At 38.7% G+C, this 24,707-nt stretch overlaps 1 protein-coding gene across 1 annotated transcript in view; it reads right to left on the bottom strand.

Annotated features, from left to right (window-relative positions):
- LOC102190915 (EGF-like and EMI domain-containing protein 1) overlaps positions 1-24,707 on the bottom strand; it is a gene marked incomplete at its 5' end in the record, with an annotated part of 494,420 nt that overhangs the window by 45,493 nt on the left and 424,220 nt on the right. Inside the window, 1 exon segment of the mRNA XM_018050267.1 lies at positions 17,896-18,018. Within this exon segment, the coding sequence (XP_017905756.1) occupies positions 17,896-18,018 (123 nt within the window).

The following is a 24,707-nucleotide window of genomic DNA, read 5'->3' on the forward strand; positions in this document are numbered from 1 at the left end:
AAGACAGTCTATTTTGACATTCAGAGTGTGGCTTCAAGGACTAATACACAAATTTTTCTTTCTGGTTTTAATTCATTGTTCTGATACTTTTGTGATATGGCACTTAGTAAAAACATCACTAGCCTCATGGAAATACTAAGAGATGAAATAGTGTAGTTCTTATACCACGGGGTCTCATAAAAGTTATAATGAGAAATACATAATATTGTTAAATTATTTTCTTTTGGAAATAAGGCCAGGTTGAAACTAAACAGTTTTCAAACTTAAGAAATTTTTAAAATGTGAGTTGTAGGAATCAGATCATTCCCTCTAGACAAAGAGGACTAATTAGTCAGTTTGAAAAGTAATAGAATTTGCATTCTTTTCCCTTGAATTCAGGAGGAAATTGAAATTATAAATATTTTTCCAACATATGACAGAGAAAAATATTAAAGGCAGAAAAATCAATCTAACCATTCTACTGTAATTACTAAAAGTTTGAGCCATATACTATATTCACTTCTCAAATAAATGAATGTGAGCACTAAGATTATGGCAAAGTAACAGGCAGAGCTACTTTGCCTGTTATAACAAAAAAAGTCAGTCACTCTTATTGCTATTGGTTCATCAGCTGTGAATTTCATTCGTAGGGATCAACATAATAAAGGCTTCTAGTACATGTGAAACCATACAATACAAACCCTTCAAATCAAAATTTAAACAATGTCAGACAATAACAAACCTTGGAATCCCTTTCTTTTTAATTTGTAACAAGTCATTCAGTTCAGTTCAGTTCAGTCGCTCAGTCGTGTCCGACTCTTTGCAACCCCAAGAATCGCAGCACACCAGGCCTCCCTGTCCATCAACTCCCGGAGTTCACTCAAAGTCACATCCATCGAGTTGGTGATGCCATCCAGCCATCTCATCCTCTGTCACCCTCTTCTCCTCCTGCCCTCAATCCCTCCCAGCATCAGGGTCTTTTCCAGTGCGTCAACACTTTCCATGAAGTGGCCAAAGTACTGGAGTTTCAGCTTTAGCATCATTCCTTCCAAAGAACACCCAGGACTGATCTCCTTCAGAATGGACTGGTTGGATCTCCCTGCAGTCCAAGGGACTCTCAAGAGTCTTCTCCAACACCACAGCTCAAAAGCATCAGTTCTTCAGTGCTCAGCTTTCTTCACAGTCCAACTCTCACATCCATACATGACTACTGGAAAAACCATAGCCTTGACCAGACGGACCTTTGTTGGCAAAGTAATGTGTCTACTTTTATCTAGATTGGTCATAACTTTCTTTCCAAGGAGTAAGCGTCTTTTAATTTCATGGCTGCAATCACCATCCACAGTGATTTTGGAGCCCCCCAAATTAAAGTCTGACACTCTTTCCACTGTTTCCCCATCTATTTGCCATGAATTGATGGGACAAGATGCCATGATCTTAGTTTTCTGAACGTTGAGCTTTAAGCCAACTTTTTCACTCTCCTCTTTGACTTTCATCAAGAGGCTTTTTAGTTCCTCTTCACTTTCTTCGATAAGGCTGGTTTCATCTGCATATCTGAGGTTATTGATATTTCTCCCGGCAATCTTGATTCCGGCTTGTGCTTCTTCCAGCCCAGTGTTTCTCATGATGTACTCTGCATAGAAGTTAAATAAGCAAGGTGACAATATACAGCCTTGATGTACCCCTTTTCCTATTTGGAACCAATCTGTTATTCCATGTCCAGTTCTAACTGTTGCTTCCTGACCTGCATACAAATTTCTCAAGAGGCAGGTCAGGTGGTCTGGTATTCCCATCTCTTTCAGAATTTTCCACATTTTATTGTGATCCACACAGTCAAAGGCTTTGGGTTTGTTATTAAATAATACAGCAAAACTTTATAATTTGATGCAAATCTTATGTTCTTAGAATGAATATACAAATTGTTAAACTGCTTTTGATAAAACTAATTTTAAAACTGAAAAATCAAACTACAAATTTGTATATGGTTTATATGACTTTTTTGGTAAAATAAAATTCGTATAGCTAATACCCTTTGTTAATCTATATTATTAGGGAAAAGAATCTGAAAAAGAATAGGTATATGTATATGTATAACTAAATCCCTTTGCTGTACATCTGAAATTAACACAACATTGTAAATAACTATATGTGTGTGTGTGTTAGTTGCTCAGTAGTGTCTGACTGTCACAACTCCATGGACTGTAGCCCACCAGGGTCCTCTGTCCATGGGATTTCCCAGGCAAGAATACTGGAGTGGGTTGCCATTTCCTCCTCCAGGGGATCTTTCTGACCCAGGGATTGAACCCAGGTCTCCTGCATTGTAGGCAGATTCTTTACTGTATGAGTCACCCAGTAAACCCCCAAAATAAAGACTTCAATATAAAATAAAAGTGGAAAGATAAATAAACATTTTAAAGGTCTGTAAAAAAGAGAGTCATCAGAATAATTTTTTGTCTTGATAGATTTCTTTTAAAAATTCAAATGGCTGAATATACATAGGTAAAAGTCCTGTAGCTTCCGAGTTTCTTAACTGTGACAGTCCAAAGTGCCAGGATCGCTCACCAGCCATAAGGCAATAAGCTCGACTTGTTCTCCTTGATTTATAACCCATTTTCCACATAGCACTCCATTATGAACCCTTTAGGTTTTAATTGGTGTCTTTTCTTTCCTTAAAATGCTTTAACAATAAGTCCGATCATCCAAACATCTTCCTTTTGAACAGATGTTTGTTTTCAGAACTGGATTCAATTCATCAGCTCCGTCTAAAAGGCATATCCCATATCTACCCCTTACAAGCTGAGTGTCCTTCCTCAAGTTGCTTAAACGTTCTAAACCTCATTCTTTACATTTCTAAAAGAGTAATAACAGGAGTACCCACCCCACAGTGTTTTACGAAGCATAAATGAAACAGTGAATATAAACATAACACTGTTCCCCAATAGATAACATACACTATGGATATTAGTCATTGTTATCATGTAAAAACAGCCCCACATTCACACAGCTTGTTAGGTGCAAATCTGGGATTCTAACTTAGAGCTGTTTGGTGCCAAGCCTTATGATCTTCCCACTATGCACTCTGTATATCAGATGTCTTAAGGGAGATTTGGATGAATGTTGGCTCCCATTCAGTTCACAGTCAAAATCCTCTAACACAGGCCTGTAGAGCAGGATCTTTACATTTTCAATTGAAGTGAGACCCATAAGATTTGGACACCAGACACTGGGGAGGCAAGGTTGACATTCTGTTGTGAACGCTTAAGAGTTTGACTTGTTTTCTTGCCTAGACAGAAGGCCAGCCCACCACAGCCCAGACCAACCAGTGTGGGAGTCTACAGAAGGAGCCAATTTTTATTTTCAAGAGGGAACACAGAGAATCTTCTTAAATTCCCAAACTTGGGATGAAATAGGACTAAATTACCATATCACATAGCTGAAAAGAGAAAAGCTTAGCAAAGGTTACATGGCAGATGTACTCAACTTCTTTTCCCCTTCAAAAAGTATAAAGCACACTGCAGCCTACTTCCTCATGGTGCTTATTGATTTCAGAGCAGTCCTCTATAGGGCTGTAAACCAAAGCCTGTGATTCCAAGGCTGTATTAACCTCTGTGAACCTGGGTTTCATTATCTTTAAAATGAGAGTAATAATATCTACCTCTTAAGGTTGTTGTGAGGTTTAGAGATAAAATTTTAAAAATCATGGTCATTAGTATTACTAATGGACACAACCAAAATTACTCCCAAATTGTAATTACTTAGATTCTATAATTTGATGTCTCAATGAATTAATATGTCTGAAGAAAGACTAGGCTTGATCAGCCTCTGGATGAATGTCAACCCAGAGGACCAAGCTTGAAGAGACTTGCCTTTCCCTGCAGATGTTCCACATCCCAGTAGCCTTAATCCACCCAACCAGCAAGCCCGCAGGGGCAGGAGTCATGGGATCTTGATTGTTAGGTCAATGGTTATATTCTTGTCTTGTGACTACTAAAAAGATGATCCCTGAAAAGTTTTCTGTGTCAGAGTTCAATTCCTTTCCTGCCTATCTCCTTCTTTGGCTCAAACATGAACCTTATTCTGTGCCTATGCTTATAGACAACACCTCCACTTGCCTTCAGACCTCAAATTCAGAATATGTATGTATCGCCTGAAGATTCCGTACACAGCCTGACTTCCAAATAGTCTCCTAGCACTTTCCCTTAGGTTTTGTGTCTAATTCCTTGTCCTGTGAAAAGGAAATGATTGGAAATGGCACCCTGGATTCTTACCAGAGCTATGCCCTTCACTCCCATGTATAATCAAACATATATTCTGTCTTTATGAACTGGCTGCTTTGCATCAAGGTCTATAGGTCTACAAAGCCCTAGGTACTCTGCCCACTCTTGTGTGAAGGCCAGTCTGATCTCCTCACATGCTCTGACACTGACAGCAAGACCTGGGATTTCAGAGAACCAACAGGCAGACCATCCCATTGAATTGCAGGTTCATATCTTTGCTAAATCTGGGATTTAAAATTCTGTCCATGATGCTTTTACAAGAAGCCTGGTGATAAATCTAGGCTTGAATTTAGTTAGCTTTATTACATTTATGCAAAGATGGGCTTGATAAAGGACAGAAATGGTTTGGACCTAACAGAAGCAGAAGATATTAAGAAGAGGTGGCAAGAATACACAGAAGAACTGTACAAAAAAGAGCTTCATGACCCAGATAATCATGATGGTGTGATCACTCACCTAGAGCCAGACATCCTGGGATGTGAAGTCAAGTGGGCCTTAGAAAGCACCACTACAAACAAAGCTAATGGAGGCGATGGAATTCCAGTAAAGCTATTACAAATTCTGAAAGATGATGCTGTGAAAGTGCTGCACTCAATATGTCAGCAAATTTGGAAAATTCAGCAGTGGCCACAGGACTGGAAAAGGTCAGTTTTCATTCCAATCCCAAAGAAAGGCAATGCCAAAGAATGCTCAAACTACCGCATAATTGCACTCATCTCACAGGCTAGTAAAGTAATGCTCAAAATTCTCCAAGCCAAGCTTCAGCAATACATGAACCATGAACTTCCAGATGTTCAAAGTGGTTTTAGAAAAGGCAGAGGAACCAGAGATCAAATTGCCAACATCTGCTGGATCATGGAAAAAGCAAGAGAGTTCCAGAAAAACATCTATTTCTGCTTTATTGACTATGCCAAAGCCTTTGACTGTGTGGATCACAATAAACTGTGGAAAATTCTGAAAGAGATGGGAATAACAGACGACCTGACCTGCCTCTTGAGAAACCTATATGCAGGTCAGGAAGCAACAGATAGAACTGGACATGGAACAACAGACTGGTTCCAAATAGGAAAAGGGGTACATCAAGGCTGTATATTGTCACCCTGCTTATTTAACTTCTGTGCAGAGTACATCATGAGAAACGCTAGGCTGGAAGAAGCACAAGCTGGAATCAAGTTGTCAGAAGAATATCAATAACCTCAGATATGCAGATGACACCACCCTTATGGCAGAAAATGAAGAGGAACTAAAAAGCCTCTTGATGAAAGTGAAAGAGGAGAGTGAAAAAGTTGGCTTAAAGCTCAACATTCAGAAAACAAAGATCATGTCATCTGGTCCCATCACTTCATGGCAAATAGATGGGGAAACAGTGGAAACAGTGTCAGACTTTATCTTTTGGGGCTCCAAAATCACTGCAGATGGTGATTGCAGCCATGAAATTAAAAGACGCTTACTCCTTGGAAGAAAAGTTATGACCAACCTAGATAGCATATTCAAAAGTAGAGACATTACTTTGCCAACAAAGGTCTGTCTGGTCAAGGCTGTGGTTTTTCCAGTAGTCATGTATGGATGTGAGAGTTGGACTGTGAAGAAAGCTGAGCACTGAAGAATTGATGCTTTTGAATTGTGATGTTGGAGAAGACTGTTGAGAGTCCCTTGGACTGAAAGGAGATCCAACCAGTCCATTTTGAAGGAGATCAGTCCTGGGTGTTCACTGGAAGAACTGATGCTGAAGCTGAAACTCCAATAGCTTGACCACCTCATGTGAAGAGCTGACTCATTGGAAAGACCCTGATGCTGGGAGGGATTGGGGGCAGGAGGAGAAGGGGATGACAGAGGATGAGATGGCTGGTTGGCTTCACCGACTCGATGGACATGAGTTTGAGTGAACTCCAGGAGTTGGTGATGGATAGGGAGGCCTGGCGTGCTGTGATTCATGGGGTCGCAAAGAGTCAGACACGACTGAGCAACTGAACTAAACTGAACTGATTCCATTTATATTCCATTTACTTCCACAGATAATTTGCGGCTGTGTATGGTCTAAACATACCTATAATAGATCCACCAAAGCTATAGTTTAAAAGAAAGGGGAAAGGTACAAAAAATAACCACTGCAGCAAATTAAGAACCATGCTATTAATGGAGTAGAGAAAGCTACATTAGGAATATAGGCTAAAAAGTCTCTGCAATTAACCCTTCAAGTTAATGCTGGGTTTTCTAGGAGCCAAAATCATGCACTATATAATTCTTCTTATCTAATAAAGAAAAACGGGTCATAAGAGGCAAAATGCTCATACTTCTAAACAAAGCATAATTTTTTACAAGGATCTTCAATTTAAACACTGAATAAAAAGCGTCATTTAATAAAAGTAAACATTTTAGTTACATTCTAGTGGGAGAGATAGACAATAAGCCTTTATAATCCACTGTGAGAGGCTCTGTTAGAGACTTGTCTTTGACTCTATGTGGTGTACGATGTAATATTTCACAAGTGCTGTTTTGAAGTCATGGCTGAAAACCCTCTTCCCCTTCACAGACTAAGCCCCCACCCCAACTACTTCCCTTATCAGATATTCCAGAGTTAAGATATACACAGAGTCAACTGCTAGAGGTCCCTAGACTCACAGTCTCCCTGGGGGCTAGTGGAGTTATTCAAAACACCTAAACCCCAGGAAGACTGTGAGTTTAGCCTGACCACCTGCACCACTTGCCACATATAGAGCTTCCCTGGAGGCTCAGATGGTGAAGAATTTGCCGGCAATGCAGGACCATGATGATGAAGTGAAGTTGCTCAGTCGTGTAGGACTCTTGGCAGTCCCATTAACTGTAGCCTACCAGGCACCTCCGTCCATGGAATTTTCCAGGCAACTGTGCTGGAGTGAGTTGCCATTTCCTTCTCCAGGGGATCATCCTAACCCAGGGATCGAACCCAGGACTCTTGCACTGCAGGCAGATGCTTTACCGCCTGAGCCACCAGGGAGTTTTTATTTGGAGTGGTAAATAACAAAGGTTCTTCTTGTCATCTACCTGAGTGTCTTGATATTGTGTCCCACCATTGAAAGGATCTATAAAGCTTATAAGACAGGTGACAAATGTGGATTCTAAGTATGAGAAGAGATCTGGAAAGTCTCCTCAGAGAAGGTGATTCTAACCTTTGCCTTGAAAGACAGAAGTCAAGTGAGGGGAGTTAGAGACAAAATAAATGAGAAAGGGGAAAGTGTGGACTTGCACTCAAACCCAGCAACAAGTACGGGCAGAAACAGGGAGTGTCTGACAGATGGAACACTAAGACCAAGGTGGAAGAATGTGGAAACTCCTGGCACACTTTACATACTACACATTTTCAGTGTGTCTGAGCCTGGAGTATGAGATGCAGAATCTCTGGAGAACAAAGGTTTTAAGGATGGTAAAATAATTTTTAAGTTATAGTTTCCAAAGATATCTCTGGCATTAGTTTAGATAATTGATTGAAGGGGTCAGTTATGAAGAATGATATCAGGAAAGAAGCAATTACAAGTAAACCTTTCTGTAAGAAATGATGAGGACATGAATGAAAGTAGTCACAGAGAAGCCAGCTCTTTGGGGGATGTTGAGGAGAAACTGCCCATTGGTTTTACTGGAGAGCTTGATATGAAGAGGAAGAGAGAGGAGGAGTCATGAGTAACTTCAGATACACTAGACTGCCCTGGAAAAAGGGTGACCTGAGCTGTCCTTACTACTCAGAGAAGAAGAAATTTGGGAGGTGGAGGGTAGGAAAGAAGATAGATTTAATTTTAGGTCTACTAAGTTTCCAATGCTCGAGACTCCCTCAATGAGAGCCTCAGATCCTCAAGAAGGGCTTCAGGCAGTAGCTGGATCTCTGGGTTCAGAGAACAAGGAGAGTGATCTGATTTAGTAATATTGATGTGGACCTCATCCATATATAGCTAATTAGAGTGGGTAAAGTTTTGCCAGTGGATATGATCACAGAGGAGGGAGCAAAGAAATGGCCAAAACCAGAACTCTGAAGACCTAGAAAAATTCTGGAGTTTGACAGAGGGGAAAGACTGGATGAGAAAGATTAGGGAGTCATCACAGAGATGGAAGAGAACCAAGAGAAAGCTGTTTCCTACAATACAAGGAGAGAAAGTCAGGAAGAAAGGAAGGAGCAGTCATTACTTTCAGTATGTTCAGCAGAATGTTTGAAAAGTATTCCTTGAAATTATCAGTGGACAATGTAAGAACAAGCCTGGCAAAAGTAGTTTTAGGGAGGAACTTTGTTTTAAGATAAAGAACCTTGCTCCTAATATGCCCTTCTTTCTCTTCTATCATCAATATCTTTCTATCTTAAAACTCCCCTCTAAAGCTGGTTTTGCCAGGGTTATCCATACATTATCCATTGAGTGTTTCAAGGAACATTTTTCAGTTGTTTTCCTTAAACCCTGAATGTAACAACCTCTCTTCCCTTCCTGACATTCTCTCCTCTGTGGATTACAAGACACAACTCCCTCCCAGCTGCCTTCCATTTCTGTAATGACTCTATAAGCTCTTTCATATAAAGAAGGCTGAGTGCCCAAGAACTGATGCTCTCGAACTGTGGTGCTGGAGAAGACTCTTTGACTCTTAGACAAAAGATCAAACCAGTCAATCCTAAAGGAAATCAACCCTGAATATTCATTAGAAGGACTGATAGTGAAGTTGAAGCTCCAATATTTTAGCCACCTGATGTGAAGAGCTGACTCATTGGAAAAGGCACTGATGATGGGAAAGATTGAGGGTAAGAAGAGAAGGAGGCAACAGAGGATGAGATGATTGGATGGCATCACTGACTCAGTAGACAAGTCTGAGCAAACTCCAAGAGACAGTGAAGGAGAGGGAAGCCTCGCGTGCTGCTGTTCATGGGGTCACAAAGAGTTGGACACAACTTAGTGCCTGAACAATAGTCTTTTCCTTCCATATACCTCCAAAATTTTGAGCCAGGTTCTAAGTTGGGGCAGGATGGGATTAGCTTGAAATAACATCAGAGTGCTTTCCTTCTCAGTGAAAGAGCAAAGCAGACAGTTTTGAGAGTTATTAATATTAATAATACCAAAAGTTCTAGATGGGAGTAAAAGCTGGGTGGGCTCTTAGCTGAAATTTTCTGTTTTCTCTTCAAAATGAAAGGAATGCATACCTTAGAGATTTTGAAATCACTGGATTTTCTAAAAAACGCCTCTATGATTATTGTTGTAAGAAAATGCAAACCTGGTTTAAACCATGCAGCTCTTGTCAGTCACTAGAACGCTATCCCAGGTTACTAGATTTGGATTTTAATGTTACGCTCATATCTGGTATTTGCAAGCACTTAATCCTTTCACTTCTTTTAGATGGAGGCAGTCCTATTTTCTGTTTCGTGTCATTTTGCACTTTGGACCCTGTGAAAATGCATAAGCTGCCTAAAGCTTGCTGCCTCCAGTGCTTTTGGAAACAGGGAGATATAAATCTTCAACCCAGTGATAAATGAGAATATTTTACCATACAATGAAAATATAGTTTTGAATATTGCTTTAAAACTCCAAAATGCAAAAAAGAAAGAAAAGTGACACAGGGAGTTGTTGAAAAAATGGGGGTGGGGTGGAAGTGTGGTCCAAGAGGTAGAGGATATATGTATGCACATGGTTGACTTACTTCACTCTATAGCAGACACTAACACAACATTGTAAAGCAATCATACACCAGTAAAAAAAAAAAAAAAAGAGTCAATATATGTTTGCTAAAAAGCTAGCAACCAAGATGCCCAAAGGAAGCCATCTTATCAGCAAAGTAAGCTTATAATAATAACTATAGTGTCTGGCCCTTCATAATTTTATTTAGTCTGGTGGCTCACCTGGTAAAGAATCCACCTGCAATGGAAGACCTGGATTTGATCCCTGGGTCAGAAAGATGCCCTGGAGAAGGGAACAACTAACCACTCCAGTATCTGGCCTGGACAGTTTCATGGACTGTATAGTCCATGGGATTGCAAAAAGTCAGACATGACTGAATGACTTTCACACAGCCAACTGCAAGTATAGAACTAATATCAATATCATGATCAAATTTTTACTGATTACTTGCTCTGTGTCAGGCACTGCACTAAGGATTTTTCCTGTGCTGTAATTTTTCCTCACCAATCCCTACATGTGGAGAAATGGAATAACTGAACAGTTAAATGAAAGTCCAAAGTCACACATGTCTTCCTAAGTCTGAAGACTATAGAAAAACTGTAGAAAAGGAAAGATTTCTAAATGCATTCTTAAAATCCATTGAATTTGAGAAAAGGTTTTGAATTGGGCTGCCGCTGCTGCTGCTGCTAAGTCGCCTCAGTCATGTCCGACTCTGTGCGACCCCATAGATGGCAGCCCACCAGACTCCCCCACCCCTGGGATTTTCTAGGCAAGAACACTGGAGTGGGTTGCCAGAATTGGGTTAATCATCAACAAAATGGATAAAAACTTGGAAAGTTCATGGTATTTTTTCAAGGCCACAGATGGGGACAAGGAGGGAAGAAGAGATGTGTTCCCTAAATTCAACTTTGGAGAATTAAATTTATTACCTAGCACACAAAAGTGATTAATATTGCGAGGGCGATGAATTTCATAATGACTGAGAGATGCCATCCACCTGACAAACTAAACAATTTTTTTAACCTGACATAGCCCTATTCAAGACATCAGCTGTCATATGAAATGAATTCTGTTTCTAATTTGTCTTCATAAATAATGCAATTAATTGAAAGGTAGTTACAATGAAAGTCTTTAACTTCTTTCATCTCCAATTTGAGGGCAATCTCTTTGCATTCCCTAAAAAGAATCTTCCACTCCTTTTATCAAATAAAACCTAGACATCATGGATCAGAACATTGAGATAAAAAACAAAAGAATCTATTATGTGAAGACCACCACATCTAATTGTGTTCTCAATCCTTTTCTAAGGTTGCCGCTGCGTCTCCTAAGTCGCTTCAGTCGTGCCTGACTCTGAGACCCCATAGATGGCAGCCCACCAGGCTCTTCTGTCCATGGGATTCTCCAGGCAAGAATATTGGAGTGGGTTGCCATTTCCTTCTCCAAATGCGTGCACGCGTGCTAAGTCACTTCAGTCATGTTTGACTCTGTGCAACCCTATGGACAGCAGCCCACCATGCCCTCTGTCCATGGGATTCTCCAGGCAAGAATACTAAGGTTAGTATTATCTTAAAATATGAAACATAAAAATCCGATGAAAGAAAATTTATTCAAGCTCAAAATTTTACTCAGAATATCTGTTTAATCAAGCTTCCAGGCTGTACATCTATCCTCTTCATGACGACGCCTAACTTCTGTTTATTTAGAATTAAAATATGACCTCTGATTCAACTATGTTTCACATATCAACACACAGAAATACCTTTGGTTTACAGCCTCCAGGTAACCTTACTTCTTCCTTTCCCCCAACTCATTTTGTGAGAACAAAAAGGAACCATTGAACAAAAACAGTTCCTGACCATTTCCAGCAAGTGGAAATAAAGAATTTTAGTATTGAAGACTAAAATAATTAAAATGTTGTTTATCTGAGGTTTCTCTCTGCAGACACCAGTGATTCCATTTGCTTATGTGTGAGTACACATGTTAATAAACCCATGTGCTGAAAGCACGAAAGAGAGGTAAGAGAACTATGCAAGCATTAAAACTTTCAATCATTTAATTATTTCACCCCTCTGAGAAGGCTAATTTCAACAAATATAGCAGAAGAAGGACATGATTATGAATGGAGATTTGAGCTGAGCATTTTTAACAAGGTTGTTACAAAAAAATAGAAAGACAAAGACTTTGTGAGGTACAACAAATTATAGACAAAATCTTACAAGTTACTTTAAATGCAAATTACAGAGCTAAATACAAAAATTGGGGATAATTAAATTATTTTGGTATCTAGCCCCTGGCTCCTAAAAAATATCCTCTGGCGATAAAAGGAGTTTAGTCTACATTATCTGTACTTATTTTTAGTCATATCTACTAAAGTCTGCCTGTCAACAATGAGAAAATCTGCAAAGCTATCAAATATAATGTATTTTTTTGTCCAGGGTCCAAAAGCTAGAAATACTGCAAGTTTGAATTTTTTCCCCAGCAAGCAAATCCATCTGAGTAAAGTCCTTATATTTTTTTACATTTTGTTATGATAATAACCTAGAGGAGGAAACGGCAACCCACTCCAGTATTCTTGCTTAGAGAACTTGTGGACAGAGGAGTCTGGTGGGCTGCCAACTATGGGGTCGCACAGAGTCGGACATGATTGAAGCGACTTACCATGCATGCATTGGAGAAGGAAACGGCAACCCACTCCAGTATTCTTGCCTGGAGAATCCCAGGGACAGAGGAGCCTGGTGGGCTCTCTGGGTGTGTGTCTATGGGGTCACACAGAGTCGGACACAACTGAAGCGACTTAGCAGCAGCAGCATGATAATAGCTAACATTTAGACTTTTGTCTAAAGATGGAATTAATGGAGATAGACTAGAGAAGGGGGAACAAAGCAGAAAAGAGAAGTACATTAGTCTGCTTGGGCTTCTGTAACAAAATACCCCAGCCTGGGTGGCCTAATTAATTTTCTCACAGTTTTGGAGGCTGGAAATTTCAAGGTCAAGGTTCTAGTATGGTTTGGTTTCTGGTAAGCGCTCTCTTCCTGGCTTCAGATGTCTGCCATTCAGCCAGATCCTGGTATGGTGGAGAGCCCAATCTCTCTGGTATCTCTTCTTATTCAAGCACCAATCCCATCATGAGATCTTCCACATGCATGAGCTCATCTAAACCTAATTATTTCCCAAAGGCTCTACCTCCAAACACCATCATGCTGAAACTTGGGGCTTTAAAACATGCATTTGAGGGACACAGTTCAGTCCATAGTGATGAAAGAAGATAATCAAAAGTCAGAATGAGCTAACAAGAATGTAAGTAGAGAGAAGCAGCAGTCAGAGGTGAAAATTGTGCTCTCAAGAAGTCAAGAGGAAGATTTAGAAAAATGAGTGGTTAACAGTGTCAGAGGCCATTGAAAAAGGCATGGAAAAGACTTCTGTGAAAGCTGATAATTAGAAGGTCATTAGTGTCTTTCATTTGGTCTGAAGACCAACTGCACACATATAAAACTATATGGTATAATGTGTCATTCAGGCAACATTAAATTATATGGTATTAGAAGAAAAAGAAGGAATGCGTTTGGCTGGGGTCACCTGAGAAGGCTTAACAGGACAATTGACCTTGAACCTGGAACTTGGTAAGTAGAGTTCTGACAGGCGGAGACTTGGGGGTTAGTCTAGGTTGAGTAAGGTAAGGTGTGGAAGCGGAAAAGGCATAACTTATTTGCAGAACTGAGCGTAGTCAGGTTTATTGCAGCATATGAATGAAATATAAGAGAGAAGTGATAAATTTGTACTTACAGGGTGATAATATAAGGTGGATTTCTTTCATCAATCGCTGTCATGAAAATACATTATTTTAACCCTGAGCTCCACTAAAATAGAATGTAAGAATTTCATTTCATAGTACTTTTATGGTTTTTCTTAGTCTTTAAAAATATTTATCAGAAATTATTTTAAGGCATTTGATAAAAAGTGAAGTTAGCCAGATTTTCCTGAAAATTAATTTCCTTTATTTTCAAAGTAAAATTTACTTGATTTCTTTGGATCTCTGATCTTTTATCTCTAAGGTAGACTAGGCTGGATTAGTCCTTGAATTCCTCCAAAATAAGATTCTATGATATAGAAAACAGTATTTTCCAAAAAGGACCAGAATATAATTATTGTTGTTTTTAAGAACATTTAAGTTAAACTGGATATAAAATTCTCATTTTATATTTTTATTAAACTGGATATAAAATTCCATGGAATCCAATGGATTTTAACAAATAAAGGTTAACAAATAATTTGTAATAAGTTAGTAATTTGGGGAACTCCATAAAATTAAAATACTTTGGAGATGCAGTAACTTTGTCATTTTGTCCAACTTCTACACTTATCACATGAGGAATACAGGATGAAGGGAGATTAAGTGACTTGCTAAAGGACACACGACAACTTGGAGTCCACTGTGCCACTGTTTCTAGCTCATAGATGAGAGTCAGTGGTGGACTAATATGAATATTTCTGTTTTTCAGGTGGTTGCTAAATCTAGTTTCTATTTTTTAAGCTGTTGGTTTCCAAGTAAAGGGAAATTTAAAAGTATATGCATTATTTGGTAATAGCTGTGTTAATGTAGAATACTGATAGCAAAGCAAATCTGAATGCAAATACTGATAGCAAAGCCAAAATTTTATTTTAACTGCTTTCCTATGCTGGGTCTGGACCCTTCATCAACCAGGTGTAACTGTGCTGCCCAAGGTCACGGACCTAGACTTCTGGTCCAGAATTCCATTATAAAGGAAGTTATAAGGAGAAGCGGTCATTGACAAGCTTTGCCTCACATTGACAGAGTTGTGTGACTGTATCATTATATAACAGTATCATGGAATCCTCCTACATATACACCTTTTAAAGAAGCACCATCTTAAGGCAAAAGTATATGGGAGATATTCCGAAGCATTATAGATGTCTTTAAAAATCTGATGAAAATAATAAGTCCTTACCACCAGAAAAATGACATGCACTCCAAAAATTTGCAAACAAATTCAGGTACTCAAAACTGAGGGTCACTGAGGCCAAGATTCCAGTTTTACCGGGATCATATTTTATCAGCAGTCCAGGCTGTACTACATGGGGAGCCAAGTGGCCTGTACACTGTAGCTGGAAACTATGGACCCCCTCTCTTAACACCACTTTGTATAACTTTTTCTGGCAGAGGCTGACCAGTAACTGCTGGCCATATGCCACCACACATGCACAGTCCTTAGAGACAGCATGTTTTCTTGAAATGAAGTCATCTTAAACTCTGTAAGGGTTTGGAGTACAAGAAGTTTGCTGTAGCTGTAATTAAGAGAAAGTGCAAAAAACACCAGAGGCTCAAAAATTCACACTAACCTAAGCCTCTGACTGATGGGCAGAACAGGGCAAAGGAAGAAAAAGAAGGTAGGGAGGAGGGAAGAAATGACACCTAATTTCAAGACTCTAAGCAGTGGAATCATAAAATTCTATAACTTCACCTTCTCCTCTGTGACTCTGCCACAGGTCATGATTAATTTCTGTCTACACAATATCCTGGTAAGCATCAGCTACCATTCTCAGTTCCCTGCCAGGTAAAAAAATCCCAAAGGGGATGTGAGCCAGTTTGATTTTCTTGTGCTTTAAAATATTTGACCCTTCCTACAATATTACACAAAATAGGAACCAATGTAAGACTCAGTTCTCTATAGAACATTCTTTCTTTCAAAACAAATAAGCAAACAAACAGTTCTTATCCTCCAGCTCACAGAACGAGTATTTAACTACAAACTGCTTAAATTCTTCTTGAGTTCGTTTTAACAAGACTGCTGTAGTTGTGTCCACTGAGATTTTTAGGACCACTCTTTGAAACCAAAATTTCAATATACTCATAGGAGAGAGACATGAAAATATCCATAAAGGTCACTTCCTGGGCTCTCAATCCAGTCCTTCTGTAGAATGATATCCAACGGGTGAAAAGCTTTAAAATGATGCAATCATGAAATCCATACTTCTTGTTAACTTAGTTTCTAATTTGTACACTGCATTTAAATTCTGCATAAAAGAGGATCAGTCTGTGTCACTTCAGTCTCATCAAACTCTGTGTGACCCCAGGGACTGTAGCCCACCAGCTCCTCTGTCCATGGAATTCTCCAGGCAAGAATACTGGAGTGGGTTGCCTTCCTCCAGAGATGAGGACTACCCTCTTGCCATAGTATCCATGTATTTGTACAATAGAAATTGGCTTTTAAGGAATAGAAACAGAAAAGATAAACCATAATATTCTTATCCAAGTCTACTTTTGACCTGATTTCACTGAAACAAAAATTGAAAACTTCCAGAGCAATGATGGTAAGGAACAAGGAAAGAGCTTAATAATTTTATTAAGAAAAAGATAATAAATACCCACTCCAGGGTTCTTGCCTGGAGAATCCTAGGGACAGGGGAGCCTGGTGGGCTGCTGTCTATGGGGTCACACAGAGTCAGACACGACTGAAGCGACTTAGCAGCAGCAGATAATAACTGCTAGAGTTTAGAAAATCAATTACACCTGAAAAAGTACTTTAGTTGGGTACTAGAGTGTTCATTTTGCTTTTATTGCAAAAATCATATATCATAGGTGTATATAATGCATTACTTTGCAAAGTATTTTTATATAAGACACAAAAACTCACCAAGTCAACCTTTACCAATAAATGCCACATTTGCTTGTTTTGGTAATCCAAAACATTTTGTGCCTAAGAAAAGTTAGAGCGGCAGTTTAAAGATGCAATAGCCGACGTCCTTACAGGTTGGGGCTGGAGATGGAGATGGGAAAGGGATTCCTATTGCAACAAGCAGTCAAGTTGCAAAAAAGAAGGGAGTAGTTCAGGGACTAACTAAATATACATGAGCTGCTGTCCCACTAGGGTGCTTGCTGTAAACACAGTTATCACGATACTGAGTTCCCTGGCTACTATGATATGGCTTCTATCTGCAAGTTCACTCAACTTTGGAAAAGTCTTTTTTTGCTCCCCAAACCTCTATTCTCTCATATCAAAATCAAATCTATGACTAGGATATCTTTACCTGTTTCCTCTGGCTTTCTCTCATTTCCTATAAGATATGTTACAAAAAAGAGAGAGTATATACAATGAAGTTAAGCAAAACTGGCTGTTTTCTCTTTGAAATGTCATAATTATAGAATATCCATAAAATGCTAATAATTTTGAGTAAATGGGCAAGCTAACAAGCCCTATACCAATTAAACCAGGAATTAAATGTTATTATATAACATGTTACTCTTTCAATGTAATAGATATTTTTTAAAGGGACCTGGAGATGAAATCAAAATGTGCTTGCTCATCATTCAGTGAAAAAACACTTCAATTAAAAAACATTTATAAATCATACAGGAAGCACTGTGTTTTAAAAGTTATTTTTTTTCTTGTGTACAAAGTCATTTTAGCAAATTTATAAAATTCAAAAACATACCAAGACTTAATAATTCTACCACCCCAAACTGATATCTAAGAACATTCTGCTATACAATAAGTATATAGTAACCTCAGATTTAATGTGTGTAGTTTTAACTGTTCTTGAGCAACCATAAGCTCCTTGGTGTATAATCTGTTATAATTTTTGCTATTATAATCACAAGTCCAATTCTGAATCTGGTTTGAAATGAGTAAGCATTGCAGCTAGTGACTGTTATAGACTCCTCTCTTCATTGAAAGTCTGTGCTGAACTGGTATATAAACAACAACTAACAAATTTATACTTTACTACATGTGGCAGAAAAGATGCCCTATGGAAATACCCACATGTTTGGAAATCCGAGTTTTGCTCGTGAATGTTAATTTCTCTATTTCCTTCCCCATCTTTTTAGTCTTTTAATAGCAAGATATCTTTTCTTTTTATTCTAAGAGAGAGAATTGTACTTGAACACTGTCAGCTTCTATAGGTATTTTTACAATAGAAAGACCTTTTCTTTCTGCCCCTACAAGAGCAGGTCGATTTTCATTGAAAACGACTTCAAGCTGGTTCTAATATTTACTCACTTATGCAGGTGCGTTCATCAGCATGGAGTCTGTATCCCGTATCATATTCACAGTGGAAGGTGCCCAGAGTGTTAATACAGCGCTGCTGGCAGCCTCCATTCACCACCGCACATTCATCGACATCTAGAGGAGGAAGACAGATGGCCAGGATTACAATGTCATTCCAATGTCAGCTTCATAGAAGTGGTACAATATTTGTTTGATACACAGTATGTGTTTTATTGCGCAAAGGCACCATCTCTGTTGCCACAAATCTTTGCCTGTTTGATCCATTTTACTCCACAGTATAAACAAGAAAATGTAGACAGAAACTTTATTGAGCTTTTTAAAGCCTAGCCGCGATGAGCATAGGGACTGTTTCACAATTTTCTATTCTTCACATCCTGATTAATTAGACAGATCCGAGATATAGATATGTCCTTAGGGAAGGAAACCTGGAGGGGAGAATTACAATGAGCTACTTACTCTATCTGGAGCAGCACAGGCGAGTAGATAAACACATATTATTGGTCTGATGCTGCTGAAAAAAGTCAGTAATAAAGTTAAGACCTTGACTCTCCTTCTTATGTGCTACGGTGGACATTAGGGCAGAGTGAGATAAATTCATATAAAACCATGGTTTGGAGTTCTTAAAAACACATCAATATATTTGCTCCATTGACTCAGCTTCTTCCTTATCACTCAAGGTTTCATTTTCTGAAATACTTAGTATGCTTATGCATGAAGTGATATTAACTTAGAATAAATAGAAACAGGTCAAGACTCATGGTCACCGATATATTTGGATCAGTCAAATTCATGATAAATGAAGATAGTGTTTGTCTTCCTTTGGAAAGGAACATCGATTTCAGAACCTGTATTTTCTTGTATCCTATACAGTCAGTACTTACATATCTAAAATCACAAGAAGACAACCACAAACATAGGTCAAGTTTTTCAGATAATCAGTGAAATAAGATCTTCTAAATTTTCCTGTTTGGGGAATCTATTTTGTGACGTGTTAAAGTAAAAATCAGGCTGCGGTCAAGATTGAGTATGTGTGTGTCTCATGCAGACAATGTCCCTGAGTCCCCTGCCCCCAGTTCCATTCCAGCAAAGAATGTGGAGTATGAATACGCTTCACTAAAATATGTAATCATAATAGATAATTAGCTTTACATTGAGTGAGACTTAATTCCACAGGGCAAGACCTTTATTCAAGACATCAATATTGGGAACGAATACTATTGCAGTGTCTTATCATAGGACCTTGAAATCCTAATGGATATTTTGTACTGTGGTAAAAATTAGGGCATTTGTACTGAGGAAAGAAAAAGAATTTCCTTCTGCTTGCCATTTTATACGAAAAGAAAAATGTAAATCATAAAATGAGTCCCACATTTAAAAATTACTAGTTTACTGTATTTTCCTTCTAAAATTAGCTATGCTGGATTAATTTCTGATATTTTTTAAAGGAATCTTATTTTAGAGATAAGAACTATGGACTTTTCATAGTATTAGAATTTTTATTAAATTTTGAGTCTGTGATCATCAAAACACTAAGTTTTCCCATATAAACCAACATCAAATCAGAATTCTCCATTTGTTACTCATACTTTGTGCAGGGCTTTAATATTTATGCTAGCTAAATTTTTATTCTTTCTAGCTTTAGGGAATTATTCCGCAAGGTTGAGATATAATTCTGAATCTCAGTTCTGTCAGCCACTGAATTAGATCTCCTTCCCAGGTCTTTGATTTTAAACATACAAATAAAACTCTTAATTCTCAAGAGTCATATGTTTTTCCAGTATAATGATCAACACTTCAGCACTTGCAATCATCAAAAATTTTCATAACATATCATATATATATAGATAAATAGATTTATATAGATATAGATACAGATGCATGTGTGTGTGTGTGTGTGTGTATGTGTGTGCACTCAGTAGTATCCAGCTTTTTGAGACTTCATGGGTTGTAGCCTGCCAGGCTCCTCTGTCCATGGGATTCTCCAGGCAAGAAAACTGAAGTTAGTTGCTATTTCCTTCTCCACATACATAAGCATTATAAATTAAAATGTCTTAAAAAGTGTGCACAGATAAAATGATGACTGCTGAGGGAAGGAAGCCATGTAGATTGGGTGGGGTACAGGATAAGTGTGTTGGACAAGAAAGTTTATCCACATTTTAAATGTTCTGTTTTGTTTTGTTTTGTTTCACAAGAAAGGTGTTAAGGTATTATGTGCAAATTAAAAAGGAATTTTAAAGAAAGAAGCATAATAAGACCACCTCCCTTCCTGCTTAAGCTTCAATAATTTTCTGACCAAAGAAACCAAGTAAGTGTACAATTAAAAAAAAAAAAAAAAACCACTGGGCTCACTCCAAAGATTAGAGTGGACATTGATTTTAAGGATGAGTTCTCTTTTACTATGTTTTAGTGTGTTCATATTCTGAATCTGCCCCCAGAACTATAATTAAAGTGCCATAATATATTAAAATATACATAACACTCAAAGAAAAGCAAATCAAACTTCCTCTGGACATTGGGTCAGAGAGCCTTGGGAAAAATATCTTAGTGTCACAGCATATTAGCCTGTTAACCTTGCCTCTCTGAGACTCAGGTTTCTCATCTATAAGATGTAAGAACAATGATTATCATTAGTTTGAACAGGAAAAAGGAGTCCAGAATGGCGGTGGCTAAAAAAACAAGGAAGGGAAAAGCCAGCAAAAATAGAACAAAGGAAGGTCCGAGGACTGGAGTGAGGACCTCAGGCAGAACAAACAGCATTCCTGGCTAGCCCAATTTACATAGGGCGGGCCTGGGGGAGGAAAAAACATATAAAAAGAGGAGCCAAAGGGCCAGTGGTCTCGCTCTCCCACGCACATGCTCATTCTCTCTCTCTCTCCTCTTCGCATCTTTTGCGTGGACATGTCCTCAAGCCTCTGCTAAGTCTAAGTCACTTCAGTCGTGTCCGACTCTGTGCGACCCCATAGATGACAGCCCACCAGGCTCCCCTGTCCCTAGGATTCTCCAGGCAAGAACACTGGAGTGGGTTGCCATTTCCTTCTCCAAGAACAAAAGTTCAGTTCAGTTCAGTTCAGTCGCTCAGTCTATCCCCCCCTAAATATTGCTCAACAACACTATGTTTTAATAGTTACACTGTTGCAGGGAGGAAGCCAATCCTGACTCCATGTAGGAAATGGTTTCTTTGACTTCTGTTTGATCACACTTAATGATCACACTTAATGGCTTGGCTGGAGGACCCTGGCCCTGTGCTGTGCTTGCCTATAAACTAAAGTGCCTTCGATGTATTTTCCTTTATTTTCTAAATAACACTGATCTGTCCGAGAACTATAACACAGACTGTCTGAGAGCTGTGACGCACCGAAGGCTTTAACATCCGTCACTTCAAATTTTTGTTGTGACGAGACAGAACCGAAGAGATTACACTCCCCTGACACTATGGTTTATGTTTTTCTTTCTTATTCATATATATGATTTTGGAATAGATTACTCATACTTGAGACTGTATGTAGGAATCAGTCAATTGTATTCCACTAACTTGAACCAACAAGACAAAACCATAAAGTGAAGGACTTCCCTGATGGTCCAGTGGCTAAGACTCTGTGTTCTCCATGCAGGAGCGCAGAGAACTAGATCCCACATGCCACAAATAAGAGTTCACATGCTCCAACTAAAGATCCCACATGCTCCAATGAAGACTGAAGATCCCTTGCGCAACAACTAAGAACTGGCACAGATAAATAAAATATTTTTAAGAATCCATAAAATGAGAGCACATGATAGAGGTCCTGAGCAACATGGGAATTCAGGGAAGGGAAAATGCATTTGGGTGGCAGTGATAAGGGGATGCTTGAGATATAAACTGAAAATTGAGTTCATGGAGAAAAGGATGAGCAATACCTGAAGAATTCCATGGACAGAGGAGCCTCACAGGCTACAGTCTATGGAATTGCAAAGAGCTGGACATGACTGAGAGATTGAGCATGCACACACAATCCTAATGTGCAACTGTTTAAACATGCTGCAGCTGCTGCTGCTGCTGCTAAGTCGCTTCAGTCGTGTCCGACTCTGTGCGACCCCATAGACGGCAGCCCACCAGGCTTCCCTGTCCCTGGGATTCTCCAGGCAAGAACACTGGAGTGGGTTGCCAACATGCAGTGTCTGAGATTTAGTATTCAGACTTGTCAGGTTGGAGAAGAACGTTGACAAAAGAAAGTAAAGTAAAAAAAACAAATCTAAAATCTTCTTTTAATTAATTGAGATAGCAACATGTTCCTTTTCTTGATTTGCAATACAATATACTTGTGGGCAGGCGGAGACATAATAGGCTGTGTTCACACAGTAGCTAAGCAAACTTATTAAAAGTTAAAAAAAATCAATCATTTATAAAGTGGTACCAACTGCAGAGTAATTGGTTTGACTTTCTTACTTTTTGTCCTTTCAGAATACACTGAATTTACAGATTGCTTGGGCATTGTGTGACCTACAGTTTGCAAATCTGGCAGGGCATTAGAATAATCTGGTGAGCATTTAGAATTATCCATGCCTTGGTCTTGCCTTTAAAAAATCTAATTGGTGGATTCATGTCAATGTATGGCAAAACCAATACAGTATTGTAAAGTAAAATAAAGTAAAGAAAAAAAAATAAAATGAAAAATCTAATTTAACTGGTCCGGGGTAGACTTGAGAGTCAAACATTTTGGATAAAATCAGCTATAAGGATATATTGTACAACACAGGGAATATAACCTATATTTCATAATAACTATAAATGGAGTATTATCTTTGAAAGTTGTGAATATTAAATATCTGCTGTGGTCATGTATGGCTATGAGAGTTGAACTGTGAAGAAGGCTGAGTGCCGAAGAATTGATGCTTTTGAACTGTGGTGTCGGAGAAGACTCTTGAGAGTCCCTTGGACTGCAAGGAGATCCAACCAGTCCATTCTGAAGGCGATCAGCCCTGGGATTTCTTTGGAAGGAATGATGCTAAAGCTGAAGCTCCAGTACTTTGGCCACCTCATGCGAAGAGTTGACTCATTGGAAAAGACTCTGATGCTGGGAGGGATTGGGGGCAGGAGGAGAAGGGGACGACCGAGGATGAGATGGCTGGATGGCATCACGGACTCGATGGACGTGAGTCTGGGTGAACTCCGGGAGATGGTGATGAACAGGGAGGCCTGGCGTGCTGCAATTCATGGTGTCGCAAAGAGTTGGACACGACTGAGCGACTGAACTGAACTGAACTTACATAATATTGCATATCAACTAAACTTCAGTATAAAAGATTGTAAACAATAGACTACAGCAAATGTTTAATAAAAGTTACTTATCATTTAAAAAAAAAAAAGCACCTTTAGTGATTCTTATGTGGAGCCAGAGTTGAGATCCCCTGATGTTGTTTCTGCTTTAGTTGCCTAGTGATCTTGTTAGAATGCAGAGAGCCAAGGGGCTGGATTTTAGCATTTCTAATAGATCCAAGTCTATTCTAAAACTGCTGGTCTGGGGACCACACTCTGAGTAATGAGTCTGCAGACAGTCCTCTGTTCAACTGTAAATGTCATATGGATCATAGATGTCATGATCTGACTCAACTTCTCAGCTGCTTGACTAAAGCATACCAATTCAGTTTAAATAGACACATCAATACTCCAACCAAGTGTGTATATACACCTACACAAATGTATACATATATATTGTTGTTGTTTAGTTGCTAAGTCGTGTCTGACTTTTTGTGACCCCATAAACTGTAGCCTGCCAGGCTCCTCTGTCCATGGGATTCTCCAGGCAAGAATATGGAGTAGGTTGCCATTTCCTCCTCCAGGGGATCTTCCTGACCCAGGGTTTGAACCCATGTCTCTTGCATCTCCTGCATTACACACAGATTCTTGACCACTGAGCCACCAGGGAAGCCTTATATACATACACACATACATTAAATTATATGCTGAAATCATCTGAAAATAAACCACTAATATTTCCCACAATATTCTCTCAGTAATAGTTGATAGCTTTAAGACAACTTTAGCATTATCTGTTATGAGGAATGACTTTCTTCTGTAAAACATGAGGGATATTTTAGTTCTTTTCTGGTGAAGTACCTCTGATATAGAATAAAACTGGGCTAAATTGCCAAGATATTAGACACTCATGCTGAAGCTGTCACAAGTGATTTTCTTTTCTATCAAGATTCTGCCCAACAGAGTTAAAAACTAGAAATGTCAATATTACATTAAAATGTTATTATCAAGTATACTTCATGTGAAGAAACCATTTCTCCAAAATTTCTCTCAGTTATATCTTCATGTTAGATGCTTACAGAAAGCCCTGCCCTTAGAATTGGAGCTCCAGGACACTGCTGGGAATAATGATAAAATGATTAGAATTTTTTCAGCATTATCACTGAGATATGGACCAAGGATGATGATTTTTATACTGTAAAAAATGTCAAAAAGAATCAACTATGTCTGCTATTTTTCCTTTTTAGTGTCCTTTCTCTTAATACTTCTGCTGTATTTATCCCCCAAATTATTTCCCCAGATGGTCACAGAATATAATAGCTTAAAATAATTCACATCATTATCCAATGTATTTTGCACATAAAAGCCCCCTGAAACAACAATGATCCATTTTTTTCCTAAACAATTCAGGATTATTTCATATTGTTTTTTTAGAGTGTGCAGCCAGAGTAAGATAAATTATTCTTCCATTTGCTTTTTAATGTACTGTTCTCAGGAATCTTTTGATTGGAAATAAGTATTCCTGGGTTGCTTTATATTAAAGATTGCATTATAGAAGTGTTAGGTGTGG

Source organism: Capra hircus, chromosome 1 (assembly GCF_001704415.2).
Source record: "Capra hircus breed San Clemente chromosome 1, ASM170441v1, whole genome shotgun sequence".
Lineage (NCBI taxonomy): Eukaryota > Metazoa > Chordata > Mammalia > Artiodactyla > Bovidae > Capra > Capra hircus.